The sequence below is a fragment of the Typha latifolia genome, chromosome 10 (genome assembly GCF_019914945.1).
Source record: "Typha latifolia isolate L0001 chromosome 10, TyphaL0001v2, whole genome shotgun sequence".
NCBI classification, from domain to species: Eukaryota; Viridiplantae; Streptophyta; class Magnoliopsida; order Poales; family Typhaceae; genus Typha; species Typha latifolia.
Genome location: NC_133095.1, coordinates 10,794,617 through 10,809,364, shown reverse-complemented (window position 1 = coordinate 10,809,364; position 14,748 = coordinate 10,794,617). Strand labels below are relative to the sequence as shown.

General features: G+C 35.6%; 2 protein-coding genes across 2 annotated transcripts; both read right to left on the bottom strand.

The window, feature by feature from the left end:
* Nucleotides 1-99: 99 nt before the first annotated feature.
* LOC140796226 (pre-rRNA-processing protein esf1) lies at nucleotides 100-9,003 on the bottom strand. The gene is made up of 7 exons (XM_073149153.1): nucleotides 8,191-9,003; nucleotides 7,272-7,388; nucleotides 5,564-5,784; nucleotides 4,955-5,117; nucleotides 3,468-3,596; nucleotides 712-1,469; nucleotides 100-573 (listed from the first exon to the last, which is right to left on the bottom strand). The coding sequence occupies exons 1-7, from the start codon at nucleotides 8,884-8,886 to the stop codon at nucleotides 468-470; spliced, it is 2,190 nt and encodes a 729-aa protein (XP_073005254.1). The 5' UTR covers nucleotides 8,887-9,003; the 3' UTR covers nucleotides 100-467.
* Nucleotides 9,004-9,974: 971 nt separating this feature from the next.
* On the bottom strand, nucleotides 9,975-14,100 carry LOC140795874 (uncharacterized). Its single transcript, XM_073148643.1, has 3 exons — nucleotides 13,078-14,100; nucleotides 11,914-12,377; nucleotides 9,975-10,791 (listed from the first exon to the last, which is right to left on the bottom strand). The coding sequence occupies exons 1-3, from the start codon at nucleotides 13,937-13,939 to the stop codon at nucleotides 10,150-10,152; spliced, it is 1,968 nt and encodes a 655-aa protein (XP_073004744.1). The 5' UTR covers nucleotides 13,940-14,100; the 3' UTR covers nucleotides 9,975-10,149.
* Nucleotides 14,101-14,748: the final 648 nt, after the last annotated feature.

Here is a 14,748-nt window from a genome sequence, read left to right as displayed (position 1 = left end):
CCTAAGCACGTGAGGTAAAGTATATTAAACTAAATAATATTTTTGAGAGATACTCACCGAACTCCTAAAATAATGTTGGCAATGCCAATGCATACTGACTTAAAAAAAAAAAGCCATAATCCACCTATTTCAGCACTCATTATCAAGTAGCAGGTAATTTCCAACACTCAACTGAGTAATGAGTCAGCTTCTTATGCAACTTACACTTAATCATGAACATATTTTGCTAACCCATGGAACCCTCAATTCGAAAAGCATAATTAGTATAAATAAATATCATACAAAACTTCAACCATCTCCACCACTGTCAAGGGGTGGACAACTTGCAAAAACATCACCTACCTTCTCTCATTCATAAATGCACTTAGATTTCTTTTAAGTGACCTAATAGTGAAGGATATCTTCAGTCCTCTCTAATGGCGCACCTATTCATTGCTTGGAAGCGCATTGTTAGATGTTGATATAAGTCATATAACTTGTTTATCTGGTTTGCTCAAAGCATCTTCTGGTGCCTCTTCTTCCCCAGTACTCATCTCCTGCTTCCTTGATCGCTGCCGAATATAGGGTGCACTCCTGTTTAAAAGAGAAAAAAAGAAAGTTCCTCAGTTTTAGAATGCAAGCTTGAGAAAGATTGCAATCACATTAGTCAATAACAACAATAAGCAACATGAAATCATTACAGGAAGTAAATACGGCAAACTTCTAAGGTACCTTTTGTACTGAGGATCTGTCGGGTCCAGTGCATAATGATGAGAAGTAAAGAGCGCAGAGAATCTTGGATCATCACCAATTTTTACATCTGGAATCTTGTCCTCGGTGGACTTCTCCTTACCCTTCTTACCCTTGGCCTTTTTGGCTTTCAAATTATAACCTTTGGGACCATGATCTGCATCCTGATCATCAGCAAATAATAATTCTAACTCGGCTCTACTTGCTTCTTGGTCTTGTTTCTCAGGAGATTGATCTTTCCCTTTCCTACGGCCTTTACCCCTAGATTTTTGCTCCTTGTTTTCCTTCCTAGGCTTGATTTCAGTATCCGAAGGTTCTTCAACAAAGAAATCATCAGGTTCATCGGATGCTCCTTGACCATCATTATCACTGCTGTCATCATCAGAATATCCAGACCTCCTTTTCCTAGCTTTCTTTTTCTCACTTCTTTTCCTAAGAACTGCCTCCCAGACAGTCTCTGACTTTCTGTCCTTTTTCTCAATGATGCGCTTGCTTAGATCCTCAAGCTCTGTGTTGAATGTGATTTCCATATCCTTATCACTTTTATCTGCATCAGAATCATCTCCAGATTGCAAAAGAGCTAAGAACTTCTCTCTTCCTAAGCGCTTTTTGGCTTCGCCAATTGGCAGAGAATCAGCTTTATTGTTGCTGCTGACATCATTTACTTTATCATTATCATCATCATCGTCATCATCATCACTCTCGTCGGTGGAAGCTAAATAATCATTTAATTCATCTAGCTTTAGAAAAAAAGAAATGGCTCAGATTAGTATTGAAAACCAATCAGATGAACATAAAAAACTAATAGGATGATAAATTGAAGACAATATATATTATTAATAACCAGCATCAGCCTTAATCAAGTGTGACCTACAAGGAAAGAAAATAAGATCGCATTAAGACATTAATTAAACTAATTTCAATAGATAAAGTATATCTTCTTTTCAAGGAGCAAAGCTATATATTTTATATTTCTGGGTTGGTAAAGCCAATTCCAGCTAGCAAAAGTTGGAAAATGCTAGACAGGAATAGAGCTAATCTGAGATGATAATAAATGAAGCCATCTTAAGAGTGGAGGTATAATAAGACCTAAACTGTTGACAGATGAATCTTTCAGAATTTACTATCACAGCAAGAGGGCAATGCTTTCGATAGTAGGGCCTGACATCACCCACCGTTGCCCACAAATACACAAAAGAACTCCAACTCCAAGTGAACTACCAAGAGAACACAGGAAGATGGCTTGTCTCAACTCTCAAGAGCCTGACTAGAACTAAGATAATGCTTTAGGACAAAATTTCAATTCTTTCATGTCTTGATTCTCACATCCACTGATCTTATATTTTTCACTGACTAATTACAATTAATCTTCTCCATGGTTTTACTGAAATGGCATGGCATGTAAAGGTGGCCTGCCTGCACGACATGTTCTGGCTACATTATACAGTGCCAACATATGGAATTCTGCAAAGTCTAGCATGTCCATACAATGCTCGTCTGTGTTAGGCCTTCTTTACCATGCTGGTTGTGTATTTAAATCCATGATCTAAATGATCCACTCCTGAAGTCAACCAATTTTTCCAAAAAGGGGATCATAAATTCCAAATGACCATAAGAGAGAATACAATACAATCAGGGATAAAGATTTCCTGAGGAAAAGAAAACTATATGTTGCAGGCACATAAAGGCCAATGACATATTCCAGATTAGAGAGTTAATAAGTTGGTCTTGCTGTCTTGATTGAGTTAGTTTAGTTAGGATTAGTTCAGATTATTTTTTACCTTCATGATTTATTTGACATATTTACATGTATTGTCATAACTTCTGTATTTAAGTATGTTTAAGGCTCAACTTAAGTTCATTTAGATCAGTAAATTAATATTTGATTAGGTTTTACTGATACCTAGATGGATAAGGTCTCTTTTGAATGTCTTTGTAATGTTGGTCATTACTGTGTTCAAGAAATACAAATCTCTCTTTCCCCCTTTGTATGAAACCTTGATTGTTGTGAAACCAAAACTAGGGCGTAAACCCTATGGGTACGGGGACTTCCAATCAGACAAGAAAGAAATTTCCTTTTTTTTCCTCAATTTCTTCCCTATTGTTGTTTCTGTTTTCCTTTCACTGCAGAAAATCTAGGAGAAATTGGGATTGCAGTCAAGAAATATTTTTATGGGGGCACTACTGGACTATGAATTTAATTAAGTGTAGAAATTGGGATTGTAGACCTCTCATTTGCTGTATTATATCCATTTCCAATCCAATTTCTGACATTTCTAAATAAGATTTCAGATCTAAAACCTTTTTCTTTCTGATCTTTTCCCGTTTCTGCTCTATTTGACACATTTTACTATTGAAATCTATATCTTTTCTTAGTTAATTTGTTTTCCTTGAACCCCTTACTTCCCTATGTCTATCCTACATCAATTCTGTATTAGAGCTTTATAGTCCTATCACTATGTGAAACACACACATGTAATTGTGCATGCAGATAAAAATAGTCAATTACAACTTGTATTAGACTATTTACTATAAACTATAAAGCAAAACTACCATGTCTTATTTCACAGAAATGCAAAAGAATCAGTCGTTGGAATTGTACATGCTTGTATATGTACACAGAAGTTGAAACTGAGTCCTAAGTAACCTAATTAGGTATCATAGTATGAGAGACAACATATTTATAGTGAGAAGTCGTCTATGAGGATGGTAACTAAGATATGGTCATAGATATCAACCTGATTTGGCTTGAACTGCCGTCTCAAAATTTTCTTCCGTTCTGGTTCATCATCTTCCCAAGTTAGCTTAACTCTACTGTGCTGCAAGGCACGAGTTTGAAAATCCGGCTCCTTGTAACCAACGGGTGCCTGATTGGAAAGAGAGACAATGATTTAGTGGATAATGTGTCACAATATATGAAGCATGAAATATAATTAACAATGCCTAGTTCTTGATTGAGTAGTTTACATGACCAAACAATGTACATATGTAATGGTAAGTTTCTTTATTCAGTCTCAAATTATGGAACATATAACAAAAGAAAGCTGCAACCTTAGCCTGTCAAAGAAAATTAAGAGAACATCAACAAGTGGCATCTAGATTTCCTAGTTGTTCTATGCTCCACTAAGCAGATAAAATAGCTCGATCTAATTTTCAAGTGAGCATAGGAATATATATGTGTTGCACACTCGAGTACATGTGAATGTTGAGAGCTGGATAATTGCGTATGCAATTGAATGTAGAGAAAATGAAACTATACTTTTGTACTTCTGTAGGCGATGAATCTTTAACTAGAAACAAAACAATCACATAACGACAAAGTAAACCATTATTCAATAGTGTTCAGCACATAATTAAATAAGCTAAAACACAGGATGCCCTCTTGCAAACTTAAAGTAATTACGTTTCATATCATTTAGGGTTCTCTAGCATCTTCTCAGCCCTATATCAATCACCTCCAAATTCATGGCCCATTTTCTTTTTTACTTCTAATCCAATTTTTTTGTCCATATTGTTTACCATAAGTAGAAAATAAGGACTATCTAGTTAAGGATTGTCATGCCAGAGGCACAGGGTGAGCTAACCTTAACTCGGCAGGATATGTATCACTGGCACATATCGTGCTGAGAAGGTATGTCATTGGCACACTGGATAACTTGACATGCCCAAAAAACAATTTTTAAACCATTTTAGAACCTTAGAATCAGTTCTGGTGCCTAAATTATAATCATTCAGGACTAGATATTAGTGTAAGACATGAAATTATATTCTAATATCATGATTTTCACTATTTTTCTAGGACTTTCGGAAATACTGATAAAACCAGAAAAAGGAGGTAGTGGTGGTTTGGGCAAAGTTCTAAGTATCAGTTTCAGGATCAGCCATCGCAAAAAATGATACATATCAGCCACCCATTTCGGACAACTTAGATTGGCTGAATTGGCTGATCCAGATCAGAGTTGGCCGAAATTTCAATCCACAGCTTTGGGAGTGCAGCTTGAGAATTATTGAACTTAATTACATGTAGAGGAAGAATATCCATTGCATAGGCAGATGTTGCTACATAAAGAGGAACAAAGAAATAGCTCATTGTGAAAAGCTGAAAGGAAGAGCTTCCCTCTATTCTAAATAGTTCTCTGGTTTTCCTTCCTATTTTCTTGATATTAGTTTACTACTGTCACATAAGGAGGTGGCCATACAGCATCTACTAGCAAGAAACAAGTACCTCTGTTGCAACGTCACGAGGTGGGTTTTTGAACTCCATAGAATCAGGAATAAACCGCAAATCAAAGACATTAGAAGTTTTCAAAAGCTCAGTACCATCAAGAGTCTTATACAAGTGACTTGAAGTGGCACTTGAATCGCACTCCACAACAGCATAATAATACCTGCATGATGCCACAAGGAAAGAGAACATTAAGCATGTTCTCCTTGGAAACTTTAAAAGGAAATCTTGTAAAAGTATGATAATGACAAATGACGGTCTATTAAAACAGTCCCCATAAAAGAAGGGCTATAGGTTTTTTGCAATAAGATCTGCCCCAAGAGTACTTATTCAAATAGAGTCCAAGCCATAGATGCAAAGTAAACAACCAGGTATATTTCATTTTTACATACATAAAAGAACAAGAATTCAGAACTCCAAGGATACAGAAATAAGATACTTAATTGCATAGGCATCCATCTTTTGTATATGTGGAAATATTTGAAAAGAAACAAATTGCAGGAACATATAAAGAAGCAAGTAGAAAAAAGATGATGGAGATCAACAGCATAATTCCATCACACATATTTGGAAACTAATATGAAAAGAAACTTTCTCCGAATTTATCACCTCAGCTTGTTCAGCTCATAATTTCGCAACTTGTTATTGTCAATGTCAGAGTCATTTTCACTGTCATCGTCACCATTATCTACATCAAAGAGACCAGATGGACCATGAACTGCTTCGATTTCCATGCACTTGATGCCAAATTCAGACGGATAGACAGCCACAGAAGAAATTTGCCCTCCTTTTGGGAGACATGAAGTCATCACCACATAAAGATCAACAGCCTATGAGAACAAAGAATGAGCTAAAGCAAAACAAAGAATGAACAAAGAAAAGATCATCCAAAACTAACATATATCATGTGTTAGCCTGAAATTCAACATGAATCAATAGATGCTGATAATTTACATAAAACTAACAAAGAAACACTTCAAAATCTTGCTCAGAGTAGCAATAATAATATCCTAAGCTATTGAAATGATCAGTTCCAAAAGACTAAAGGAACAAATTTGACAAGATATGATGCGTTGTAGTTATGAGATAAATCCTACAACTTTTAAGCCTGCAGTTATTATATCGAAATTTAGACCTTGACTACCGAGGATCCACCTATTAAAAGAAAAAAGAGTCAAAAGTTCCAGGATGAAGCTGAATGAACTAAGGTTATCATGTTAGATCCTCTAAGAAGGGAGTGACACTTCTACTGATATATTGCAGGAGTATTTAACAACGGTCTCAACTCTCAACATTGATATCAGTGAAGAATGTCATGAAATTACAACTAAATCTACATCAACAAATTCGCTCATGATCAAGTTACAACCTAAGATCTATGACCATATTACATTAACTGTTTGTATGTTGTTCATTCCTTCGGTATGCTCCCAGGTTGCGAAGTACCTAAAAATAATACCAAAAACCCATCATTGTAATCACAATGCCATCCTGTCTTAGGCTAGCCTTCATGTGCATGCTATATAGTAAACGCTTCTGAAACTGATATTGCAAATACAAATGTTACTACCGCATCACGTATGTTGTCCTGTGCAACTTAAGTGTCTCTATATAGTTTATGAGCCTTTGCCAGCTTAACATTAGAAATTCAAATCGAGCTTTCCTCCTCTCTTTTTTCAATATCTATGCAAACTAAGAGAATTTTGATGGAAAAACTTGAGGAAGTTCTCTAAAAACTCAAAAGACCAAATAAACAAGGAAATGAAGATAACAAAATAATCTTATATACTTGCTTCTGACATTTCTATAATTTAGAGTGGTGCTAATCTACCTACTACTCTACTAGATGAAGAAATATAGTTATTAGATTAAAGTAATCTTTATAATTACATTAGAGGGATAATAGTTCCAACTAATGAATGACCTAACTCGATAAATTTTGAGTGGTAAACACATGTCGAAATATCCTTTAGGTTGAAGCTTATATAGAATCACGGAATCTGGTGATTTCGCTTATTAAAGAAGAGAATTCAGTAATTATACTTTGACATGCACGCTTAAAGATGTTAAAACATTTCATCAATTCCATTTGTAAACACAGTTGCTGGCTTACTATATAAGACATGCCAAATACAAAGAATGTCTTAGGAAAATAGGGGAAACAGATTTCATGAAACAAACCTATCAAAACATAGAGGATTGCAGATAAGATATATCATATGATATGAGAAAAAAGTGTCAAGATACACAGTATACCAATTGAACTAGAAAGAATAGGCCACATTAGAGAGATAATTGTTATTATATATTAACATACCTTGATATGATCCCAGTCCATGTTAACAGCTGCAAGTCTATGTGTTTCATTCTCAGTTAATGGTGTATCTTCGTGGTTAGCCATCAAATAGTGAACAATATCACTATTGACAGAGTACTGCAAGGAACAAAGTATAAATCATTTGTCCATTTAAATTCCATAAGCTTTTTAACAAGTAACCATAAACACCTAATCAATGGTAATATTAGCATTGATAAGAATCAATGTTCTAAAAGGCAGACAGGCAGTGGCTAGCCAAGTTACAGCATACACCTATTTGCTGAGAGTTTGTATGCAGGCGCACTTATGGTCTATGCTAGACACAAAGTACTTCAGATAAGAATGTAATATTACTAACTAACAAAAGGAGACACAAGAAAATCAAGAAGAGAGAAGGTACAGACCTCTTGAAGACCTGCAAAATCCATTTTACCGTGTCATAAAATGATAAAGATCATTGTTGATGCAAGAAATGAATTTTCTGATTGTCAAATAACTGATAATAAAAACCAAAATCAAAGATCGATACAGAAAATTGATGTCCTCTTGTTTTAGCACTAGTCATCTACATTCCAAGCTTGCTTAACGTAGAGGACTAGGCAACTTGCCCATGTTAGCATTATGTGGTAAAAGAAAATCTGGAAGTTTCATATAAGCTGAAGATAGACGACACATGAAAATAATCGAGAGAAGTATCAACCACAAGCAAAAGATAATCAAATGTTTGGACCTTAGGAGCAACAGAAGCATTCTAAATCAAATAAAAGCGCAAAATAAAAACTTAAATTTTGAAACAAAAAAAATATATATTTCTAATAAAAACAGGATTTTTCAAAAAAGGAGCAACAAAATTACTAAGATAAATGCAGTTAAAAAATAATATCCAGTTAAGGGAGATAAGAAAGAAGAAGAGGATCACCTGATCATCATCATCATCATCATCTTCCTCATCTTCAGTAGAAGTACTTCCATCACTCTCCGACGCATTCAATTCCATTTGGCTATCCTCCTCTTCATCAGAAACCTCCAACTCCCTTCCATCCTTTACTCTCTCCTCTTCCTCCTTATCTTCCTGGTGAAGATAGTAGTGAAGCAACGGATTCACCTCATCCCCCTTCCTCGGCTTCCCCCTCTTATCTACAGGCGCCGCCGACGGCGCGAAATTCTTATCCGAGAAGATCCTGGCGAAGCGCGAATCGATCGTAACCTTCGACTCCTTCCTCGGCATTCTCCGGAACCGCGGATCGAACTGCGCCGACGAGAATCGCTCGTCCGTGATCGCCCTGCTCTTCTTATTCTTCTTCCACACCCCCTCCTCCTCCTCCTCCTCCTCCTCGCCGCCGCCGCCGCCGCTGCCTTCTCCATCTCTATTCTTCTCCTTATTCTTACTCTTGGTCTTATCCTTCTTACCCTTCTTCTTGTTCTTCTTTGCATCCGTATTCTCGTCCTCCCCCTTCATCTCCGGCGCTGCATCGTGCGGCGATCGAAGCTTCCGCTTCTTATTCTTCTTGGACTCGATATGGTCTTCTTTGTCGGGCAGTTCTTGGAGATTATTCTTGTTTCTATTCTTCTTCTCCTTCTTCTTCCTCTTCTCATCGGAATCCCCCGTCGCCATGGAGGAGGCGGATGAATCTAAACAGACGGTGGATGACGGCGAAATTATTTTCCAATCTTGTAGTACTCAGGCTGCGCGGGTGACCCTCCAGGGAAAATTTCAAGGCCGGCCCTAACCAATATAAATGAACCTATCTTCAGTTTTTTTACGTAATTGCCACTATAAACTTTTAAAATATTATAACTATTATCGCATTTCTTAAGATATCATAATTCTAACTAAAATTCTTTCTCTCTAGGAATTTGACTTAAAAGTCAACTTTTGAAAAAATAAATAATATCTATAGAATATTTCTAGCTGATGACGGTTAAAATTAAGAAATGTATATAAATAATTAAAAGGAATAATTTTACTAAAATCTCATGAAACGTCGTCTGCTTCCACTGCACTCAAGGCTTTTAAAATAATCTATTCGGCTTGAGCTCCGTTCGAAAATGAGTTGAGCAGAACTTAATCTTAAAAATAAGCTTAAAATTATCTAACAGAGTGTTTTCTGTACATAATTACTAAATTATAGAGCTTGATTTATAAATAATAAATATAAAGTGTAAGTTATAATTTCATTAAAAGACAGGGTGTTATATATAATTTTTTTTTATTTTTAATAGTTTTGGGGGTGTTAATGTCAAATTTTTTTAATCCAAGGTTCAATGTATTATTAAGCTATTATTCAGGGGTGTCCATGTAATTTAATCTTTTTTTAGCAAACATCTCGCTTAAGACTCACACATAAAATATAGAAATATTATATAAATAAAAATTTTGTTCAGAACATAATTTTGTTTCGAACAGATCCGGATCAATTTGGACATAAAAATTATAATATTTTTATGGCTTGCGGAGGAAGATGGTGGCTAGAGTTTGGAAGCTTGAAATAATTTTACGGTTAAGATCTGTTCATATGAAAATAAAGATGATCTTACGACTATGATAAAACAGTAAATGTGATAATAATAAATTGGTTATCTCAATAATTTCTCACTGCTTGAATGATTAAAGAAAGGAGTCCAATCCGATTATATATAGAGGTTAGGTAAAATGAGTTATACTAGGACTAGCCCTAAAGGCTTACATAACTCGAATTAGGATTTATCTTAAAAACTTATATTACTTAATTAAACTTGTCTTATTGACTTACATGACTTAACTAGACTAACTTTAAGAGTTTACATCATTAATTAATTAAAAGATAAATAAACTTGATCCATCGAACCCAATGTCCTCATGATGCGATCTGACCTGATCCGGTTCACATCAAATTTGTTAATTAAAAGCTTCTTCAACCCCGAGTGGAATGATATAGATAACTGCAATCAAAACGGGAATACAGACAAAAACGATAGAAGTATGAATTGGAGACAGGACAGCATATATGGCTGCAGCAAATGCCACGAGCATCAATATAGCTGCCAAAATCATGCTACGTGTAGACATCGCGATGAGGTTATGAGGTGTCCAAAGTAAGAATTCTCTAGACGTCGACGTATTGTTGTGTGGCTGCTGCTCGTTCCTAGCCACTGCTATATTAGCAAAGGCAAGCCAAAATGTGGCTATTACAGAGAGAAGAAATGCTAAGGCATTTGTGATAATGAATGCCTTGAAACCAAATCGCATTGCTAGAATTGGTGTGCCATCAGCTTTGTAACCCCCAGGCACGGTGAAAGCTGCAGCAAATGTTACTGTGGCAATCAATATAGAGCAAACCATTAGGCTTTTAGCTGGCGACTTTAAGTTTCCTCCTTTTGTTGCCTCTGTTTCATTTTCAATTTGATTGTCATGTCGGAGGCAGTGAAGTGAATAAGAACTTGAGAGACCACCCTTCTGTATCCAATACTTATGTAGCCAAGTTGGTGGATACTTGTGTGGCCAATCTAGTAGATACTTGTGTAGCCAATCTCGTACATACTGGAACAATAAGAGCAGAGAATAAAAAGTAAGACGACGAAATTAGCGTAAGTTTTATGTGAAACTATTACATGGTTAGATGGCATGTCCTTTTATGTGTTGTTGAGAGTTTTGTTTTTACCAAACTAGTCCTTTCCCAAATTTTATTTATCAAGATAACTTACACCCCAAACTTAATATTAAAATTAGTGTGCTTTATCAGTAAAATGCTGAATTTATCGGTGTTTTACTTTTAGATAGAAATATTAAAAAGTTCTTTATAAAATAATGTTGAATTGTTCAATGTCTTACTTTTTAGAAAATGTTAAATAGTTCAATATTTTATTAATAAAAAATTAGACAAAATTTAAGATTAAAATGTGGAGGAGCTATCGTCCCTTTTTCACTATTTTGAGCACAATTAGCGGGGCCACACCATTCTAATATATATATCTTTTTCATATCTTCACAATGACATGTTTTATAACTAAAATGGATAGCCGAGCAAAATGTTACGATACTCCCAACTTTTTTTTAAAATTTTTTACTAATGTATTTCTCATTTGAGGTCAGATTAATATTCGATCAAAATCATTATATTAATTCCTCTTTCATCTTAATAATAATATATTATATATCCAAAATAGACTATTATTAGAAAGTTATGACTTTTGAAACTAAGTAGCCATGCATCTTAATAAGACGCTTAAATGACTAGTGTTTTATGTGAAAAAGATAGAATCTACTTTCTCTGGCAATATGTTAATTTTTTATAGCCTTTTTTTTTAATAAAAACACAGATAAATCAATGTTTTTACTTAGAAGATAAAATGTTGAATTTATTTAAAAATAAAATGTTAAACTTATTAGTGTTTTACTTACGGTAATAGTAAAATAGAAAGTATTAAATTTAGGGTGTGATCTATTTCTATAAATAAAGTTTGGAAGATTTGGTCAAAAAAAATCGTGTAGTTGATGCTTATTTCACCTGCTTTATTCTTTTTCTGCTTGGAGATGTCCAAAAAGGACAAGGAAAAGGAAAATTAAGAATTATTTTGAAGCTACACACACATTAATTAGCTTTCATGCAGGATGGGAAACATGCATGAGATCTAAATTATAATATTAAGGGGGATTAATTACCTTCAAGAAATTAGGCTCCTTGAATCCCTGCTCCGAAGAATACACAAAATATTCTTTTTCATTCTCTACAAGTAGATGTAGAGGTGTATTCCCTTCAAAATCAGCAGCATTCATTAATCTCGAAAGCTCCAGCCTTTTGCTGAAATAAGAGACTGTCGACCACTTTCTCCCTTCGACAGCAACATGAAGAAAGTTTCTTCCACGATCATCAAGTAACTCATCTGAATCAGGGCATTCTAATATCAGCTTATCAATTATCTCAGTTTTCCCCATGCTAGCAGCAACATGGATAGGATAAAAGCCACTAGAATCTGGGATGTACGCCAGAGAAGGATCATATTCCACTAATAGTTCTGCAATTTCTTGATTTCCATCAGATGCTGCATAGTGGAGAGGTGTGGCCCCTGAGTTATCGGTTTTTCTTGCAAGCTTTCGACCCCATTGTAAGAGTTCTTGTGCGATTTCTGTCAAACAGATTTATGCCATTAAAAGTTTACACGAATAATATATAGTAATCTTCATCTATCTACTTTCCACTACTTTGGTTGAAATACCCATTAAACCCAAGTTAAAGAGATCCCTTCTGGGGTCCGCCTCAAGGGTTGAGGAAAGGTGATATAACTCTAGGTGGTTTACTCTATCATCCAGTCAGTAAGTGGGAGAGTTTTCTTTTTTCTTTACCTATTTTAAGTCTCTCAAATTTTTTTTATCACATGTTTAATTCACGTCAAAATTTAAATATAGGATTAGGCGGGTTAAAAAATTACTGATTGAGATATCAATTTCTATATAAGTCATTGACTATGACTAGATGAGTTAAAAAAATCGTTGATTGGAACAACGATTTGTAAATATAAGTCATCAAACAACCATCTTTTATGTGAAAATTTAAAATTTGCTAAAATAATTAGTAAGCATGTGAGAAAAAAATTCATATAGATAAAAGTTTTCTCCATACTTAGCAATTTTCTTCATATGGATATAAGTCCTACTTAGTTAGCGAATTTCTAACTTACATAATCTAGTATTTAAATTTTAAATCATCCTAAACCTTGAAAAAAAAAAAGTTTGGAAACGCTAGTTCGGTCAAAAACTCGGAAGTGAGATACTTAGAGAAAGGTTGAAAGATCCATCACGCAAAAGAAAAATATAATAGAAATGTACCATAATCCGAGAAGCACTCAGAGTTGAGCCTTTTGAAGTTCGTCAGATGTGTGGGTATTTGTTTGGGTCTTGCTAATGCCTTTGAGAGATAAGATGGGCTATAAAGTACCGCAGCATGCAAAGCAGTTTGCCCGTTCGGTCCGGCGTAGAACGGTGAATCTCCGACGGGAGGAAGGTGGTGTTGTTTGAACTCTTGAACTAATGCAAGAGACCCTGAAAGGACAGCCATGTAAAGAGGAGAAACATCGTCGTCGTCCAGCATATAAGCCAATCCGCGATCATGCGACAATAACTCACGCGCCACATTCAAATGCCTATTTTGCACTGCTTCGTGTAAGGCGGTCCTTCCACCTTTTTTCCTTGCTCTTAGCATCGTCTCCACTCCAACTCCGCCCACCCCACCAGCGGAAGAGATCATGTGGCGGACGATCTGGTCATGCCCGGCCCTCGCAGCACAGTGCAGCGGCGTCTCCAGCATCTGGTTGCATGCCACCAAGAGGGAACTCTTTCTACTGCATATCAACTGAACGAGCTCCAGGTCTCCATTGCTCGCAACTATATGGAGGGATGTGTTCCCCCCTATGGTAACACCTCGAAGGCAACTGGTTCTGTGCTCTCGTGTCATGTCGTCGTCCCCCATCTCGTGATCAGGAGCAACATTAATAGGAACATCAATTGCAATACTCTGAGTTTCTCCTCTAGAAGTTCTTTCTTCAGATTCAAGAAGCGCACTCGCAAGCCTCGTGTTCCCACTTCTTACTGCTTTCAAGAAATCATGGTTCATGAGGATATTCTCAGGCCCGAAATCTACTTGGATTTTGTTACTTCCGAGTTCCTTTGCACCTGCTGCTGCAGCAACCATCGCTAGCTATTATCGAATATTTGGACAATAGTATCCAGCGGTCACGTATTTGGCAGTGACTGCGGGATCAGCTAGCACATTTTAATTTACATATAATATAGGCCATTTGAGGAACAATATATAGAAAATGGATGGAGTAAAGAAAGACCCTGGGATAACTCAATGCATTGAAGTATTTGCCTATATATATATATATATTGAAAGACCCAGTGATGACTCAAGTCAACAATGTGACGAGAGTAGAAGAAAAAATATATGTATTGAAAGACCCAGTGATGACTCAAGTCAATCGAGAGTAGAAGAAGAAGAAAAAAATGCAATGAAAGAATATTTAACGGTGGATAGAGCATGACGCGATAAGAAACCTTATATTGAAAGACCCAGTGATGACTCAAGTCAACCGAGAGTAGAAGAGAATGAAAGAATATTTAACGGTGGATAGAGCATGACGCGATAAGAAACCTTTGAGAGATCACGAACAAGATCTAGATATAGATCTGTGTTACGCACGGGTGTAATCGAGCCGAGCTCTAGTCAAGCTTGAATTAAAATTAATTTTGAGTCTAAATTTATGATCAAGCTTGAATTGAAATTATTTCAATTTGAATCAATTTCGAGTTAATTTTGAGCTCGAGTCTAAATGAGTTGATCAATAAGCAATTTCAAATCTTAATAAATTCAAGCTAAATTTCGAGCCTAATCAAGCTTGAATTAGATTAAGCTTAACTTAGGCTTAAATCAAGCTTAGAATAAAGAATTCAAAAATATAAACTAATAGAAATATTTATGTATTTAGAAAAGATATGATA

Coding starts and splice junctions, on each gene's coding strand:
- LOC140796226 (XM_073149153.1), bottom strand. CDS start 8,886: ATGGCGACGGGGGATTCCGATGAGAAGAGGAAGAAGAAGGAGAAGAAG. Junction 7,389..8,190: donor ATGATGATGATGATGATCAG/GTGATCCTCTTC, acceptor TGTTCCTTGCAG/TACTCTGTCAATAGTGATAT. Junction 1,470..3,467: donor GGCAGTTCAAGCCAAATCAG/GTTGATATCTAT, acceptor TTTTTTCTAAAG/CTAGATGAATTAAATGATTA.
- LOC140795874 (XM_073148643.1), bottom strand. CDS start 13,939: ATGGTTGCTGCAGCAGCAGGTGCAAAGGAACTCGGAAGTAACAAAATC. Junction 12,378..13,077: donor TGAGTGCTTCTCGGATTATG/GTACATTTCTAT, acceptor TCTGTTTGACAG/AAATCGCACAAGAACTCTTA. Junction 10,792..11,913: donor AGGAGCCTAATTTCTTGAAG/GTAATTAATCCC, acceptor TTATTGTTCCAG/TATGTACGAGATTGGCTACA.